The 4489-nt window shown below is 50.9% G+C and overlaps 1 protein-coding gene across 2 annotated transcripts; it reads right to left on the bottom strand.

The window, feature by feature from the left end:
• Positions 1–1177: 1177 nt before the first annotated feature.
• LOC131581571 (P2Y purinoceptor 13-like) lies at positions 1178–3915 on the bottom strand. 2 transcript variants are annotated; one of them, XM_058844016.1, is made up of 2 exons: positions 3025–3915; positions 1178–2334 (listed from the first exon to the last, which is right to left on the bottom strand). In XM_058844016.1, the coding sequence occupies exons 1-2, from the start codon at positions 3069–3071 to the stop codon at positions 1290–1292; spliced, it is 1092 nt and encodes a 363-aa protein (XP_058699999.1). In that variant the 5' UTR covers positions 3072–3915; the 3' UTR covers positions 1178–1289. The 2 variants fall into 2 exon arrangements, with proteins under 2 accessions (XP_058699999.1, XP_058700000.1); XM_058844017.1 differs by having other exon boundaries at positions 1178–2374; positions 3025–3032.
• Between the last annotated feature and the right edge of the window lie 574 nt (positions 3916–4489).

Below are 4489 nucleotides of genomic sequence, written 5' to 3'. Positions count from 1 at the left end.
TCCCTATATTGCTAATCCTGTTAACAGTTCATTTAATCTAAGGGGTAGACAATGGCTGAGATAACACAGGTTTATAGGAACATTCAGAACCAATTGAAAGCTGATTGGAGATTAGCTCAGTTTCCAGTTAGGAAGGGTGTTACAGCTCTGGAAGGTGTGTAACATGTCTGATGAGGAAGATGTAGTTAAGACATACATCTCCCCACATGGCAGAAGCTGGGGAACCCCAGAGGCAGATGTAATTAATGCACAGCAATGTAAAACAGCTTTGCAAATATCAAGCTGTATGGAGCAACCTGCTGGATTGGGTTAGGCTGCTGCAACCAATGAATTTCTAAAAATAGCAGTCAAGTGGTGATCAAAGTGTCTGGCACATGTGAAAGTGTAAAGCTGGCAGGAGAGCTGGAGGAGAAGGGGTGGTTGGGGATAAGGGACACTGCTGTCTTGAAATAGTGACATAAATTCCAGAATCTTGGATTGGAAAGTAGTTTCTGTCCAGGCCCAGTCCCTGGGATAGCCAGGGAAGAGCTCTGTGAGCTGGCTGGAGAGGGATGCTCTGGATGGGGAGGCTCAGGCTGTGTCCCCTGCTCCTTTCTCTTTGCCTGGTGCTGGCAAAGCGAGGGGTGAATGTGCCACCAAGGGGGACATCTCTGCTGCTCCTCCCTGGTGGGGCCGAGCACCACATGGCTCTGGGGCCCCCTTTGTGGGGGATGCAGTCCTGGGTGCTTTGGTGACCCGGACCAGGAGCGTGTCCTGAGGGAAACTGGGCTATTGCCTCCAGCAGAATCCTGCAGGGAGCAGGGAGGAAGGATGGTGAAACTGTGGGTGGTAGGAAAATAATTACCTGTGTGAGAGAGGCAAGGAGGGGTGGGAAGGGACCGTGTCCTTCCCTTTGCTCCTCCTTTTCCCTACCCTGGATGTGCAGCCAGGCTGACACTGGGGTTAGGAATTACTGACGTGCACAGTCAACAGCTCTGGGGTTTGCTCCCAAATAAAGCTGAATTGCCCTTTGGTGCAGGCAGAGTCAGTAAGCTGCTCAGGTGTTAGCAAGTGAGTTGTTTTAGTTTAAAGCAGATGGAATTAACCTGTGGATTGTCTCAGGCAGTTTGAGCAAGAGACTTTTGCCCATTAAGGCTGTGCAGTGAATGTACATAGAAAATCCATTTTGCTGCATTTATTGAGTGTTATTATGACTCGGCAAACACCCTTTTGTGTTATTCAGCAGAAGTAAACCAAACTATTCTTCAAGTTCTCTATGAACATGCAAAGTAGAGTGTGCAGTTGAAGAATCAAGACTCAGTAGGAGACACTCGTGTGTCCAGTTCAGTGTTTGGGTTTGTCTGGGTGGTTCTCTGGAGAGCTTTTACCCTCCTGTACAACACCTTCTCCACAAAGGGCTTGCACAGCAACATGTAGATCAGGGGGTCCATGCAGATGTTGGTGGCTGCCAGCCACAGCGTGCTCTCCTTGGCCACGAAGAGCTGGTTCTGCAGGCGGCAGTCCACGTGGGCACTCGTTTGGCTCCGAGTGTAGGGGACCCTGCTGAGGTGGAAGGGGGCAAAGCATAAGAAGAACACGGTAAAAATGATGAATACTTTCCCCTTGATCCGTTTTTCGCTTCTGTTGCCTTTCTTCTGTGTTTTTATGTAAGACTCATATACCTTTTTGGCAATAATTATATAAAATAGCAACATGAGGATGAGGACAGTCCAGAAGATGAACTGACAGATGTAGTTGACGGCTTCGTGCCATTTGAGTCCGAGGTAACTCTTCAAGGAGGCACACTTCCTCACGGACTGAGGCGTCGCTGTCTTGTTGGACAGGATCATGTTGGGCAGAGAGAGAACAAGGAAGAAGAGCCAGACCAGACTGGCCAGAATCTTTGCTGAGGTCAGATTTTGCACCCAGAACTTCCCAAAAGGTCTCACAATCTTGAGAAATCTGTCGAAAGCAATGAGCCCCAGCAGCACTATGCTGATGTACATGGTGTCATAGAATATTACGGCTGAGAAGCGACAGACAAAGGCTTTGAGTTGCCACAGTCCCAGGCCAGAGTCTGTCAGGATCTTCAGAGGAAGCATTAGGGTCATTATAAAATCGGAAACTAAGATATTTTTCAAGTAGACAATGAAAGTTGATGTGCTTGGAATGTGGAAGAAAGCCCAGCAAGCCAGGCTGTTGAGCACAAGCCCCAGGAGGAAGATGAGCGTGTACAGCGCGGGGAAGAGCAGGTGGGTGATGGTGGTGTCACGGGGACACTGTGCAGAGGAGGGTGCTCCACTGGTGTTACCAACACTGCTCGTGTTTGCAGAGTCTCCCATCGCTGGAAACAGACTTGGATGGAAAGGAGGGAGAGAACACAAAACACAACCTCCTGGATGTAGTGTTACATGTTCCTTACAGTCACAGCAAGTTTGCATGAATAAACACAAAACCTGAGTGTGTGTTAGACAAACCAATTTCCCTTCTGATTCATGGAAAATCTAAATCTTTGCTGAAATTTAAATCCTTTATAAGCTAACATCCACTGGAGAGTTAAAAGGGTTCATACTTATTTTGGAGGCCCAGGGTAATGTCATAGCAGGGTATGAGAGCAGACTGCCTGGAGTGTTGTTGGTCTTCCCATTAAAATGTAATTTAGCATTGAATAGAAATGTTAGAGCCGTTGCCCAAAAGCCAGCCTCTTCTGGGTGAGTGACTTCTGGTAATTCTTTCCAAGCACCCACTGTTTTCCTTTCTCAGCACAGCTTTAGACAGCATTTCCAAGACAGATGTGCACAGGTGGCTCCCAGCCCTGAGCAGCAGCTGCCCAAGCACCCCCAAACACCCCCAAGCACCCCCTCACACCCCCTCACACCCCCAAACACCCCCAAACACCCCCAAACACCCCCAAACACCCCCAAGCACCCCCTCACACCCCCAAACACCCCCTCACACCCCCAAACACCCCCAAACACCCCCAAACACCCCCAAACACCCCCAAACACCCCCAAACACCCCCAAACACCCGGCCCGTGCAAGTACCTGGGCAAACCTGCAGCTGTTGCAGAGGCCTCTGTGGCTGTCCCCATCCTCTGTTCCTCTGCCAGCAGAAGCCTCCAGTAGAGTGCTAAGAGTGGGGAAATGTGTAGAAAGATGAGACCTTTTTCTGTTGGTGTGTGGTTTCCTTCCTCATTTTGACTTGTGGCCTGAGTTAGTCATGTTTGCTATTGCTTTTGTCTCTTCCCTTTCCTCTGAATGACAGAGCACATCATCTTCTCATAAACTAGAAAAGGAAACCTGACCCTGTCTCTCAAGACACATTTCTGGGTCTGTGTGTGTGGGGCAGAGCTGCTACACCTGGACTGGTAGGAGTTTCCTGACAGTGTTCCAGGATAACCCTCGACTGTAGCTCCTAGTTGTTGTTTGTGTGTGAATTCATGTTCTGGCTGTCACTGTCACTGCCAGTGTGTTACAAGGGTCTTCTCAGAGCCACCTTGCAGTGGGGCCCAGCTCCAAAGCCATGTGCACCAAGGTGTGCCTGGTGTTACTGGCACACACCTGAGCTTGGCTTTGCAGCTCCAGAAGGGATTCCCGTGTATCCAGGGGATGCACTGTGCTGCTTACAGCCACTGCTGCTCCTGGAAGGAGCTGCTGCTGCATGGAAAGCTGTGGCTTGGTGATGTGTTTGTTTGGTACAAGGCTGGAATTGGTGCATTTCTCTGTGAACAGAGCTGTTTGTGTAGGTTTATTGCTGCCTGCTGCTGTGACAGCTGTGGCTCAGGGCTGGCTGCCATGTGGGCAGTGGCTCCTGTTCCGCTGTTTCCTGGGGCAGGGTGGATTGCTCCATGAGCTGCTCAGGCTGTAGCTGTGACAGGGAGTTTGTGCATCGATACCTGGCACATTTTGGTTAATGTAGGTGCTGGTGTCAGTGTTGAATGGCTGCTGAGAGCAAACAGCCTCGAAGATGGCTGGGGTTAGGTCACCCTCAGCACTGTCTCCAGTGTGATGTGTCCCTGGCTGCCCAGCCTGCCTTCTGTTCACCCACGGTGACCCCTGAAGGGTGTCAGAGCATTGTGATGCCCCAGGACTGATGGCCATGGCAGTACCTTCCATGTCTCTTGAGCTGTTGATGCTGTTCCCAGCTGGCAGAGGCAGCAGGTACCAGGTACCTGTGCACTCCCTGTTGGTGCTGGCTCTGGGGCACAGTGTGTCTGCTGTCTGGACAGCTCTGCTGAGCAGGGAAAGCAGCTCCTGGGTAACTGCCACTCTCTCTCTGTGTGTAGGTGTGGAATGAGTCAGTTCTCAGGTGGGAGTGGGGCATTTGGCACTCCCCTCCCTGGGCATTAATGGGAACTGACCTGGCCTGGGGCCTGTGGGCTGGTGGGGAGCAGGACCAGGGTGGCTGGACACTGTTTCCAAGGAAATTCTGATGCCCTGTGCTCTGTGGTGGACCCCAGTTCCTGATTGTATCAGCTGGAGCAGGGCACAGAACAGTTTGTGGCAGGGT

Source organism: Poecile atricapillus, chromosome 8 (genome assembly GCF_030490865.1).
Source record: "Poecile atricapillus isolate bPoeAtr1 chromosome 8, bPoeAtr1.hap1, whole genome shotgun sequence".
Taxonomy (NCBI): Eukaryota; Metazoa; Chordata; class Aves; order Passeriformes; family Paridae; genus Poecile; species Poecile atricapillus.
This window is presented reverse-complemented; position numbering and strand designations above follow the sequence as displayed.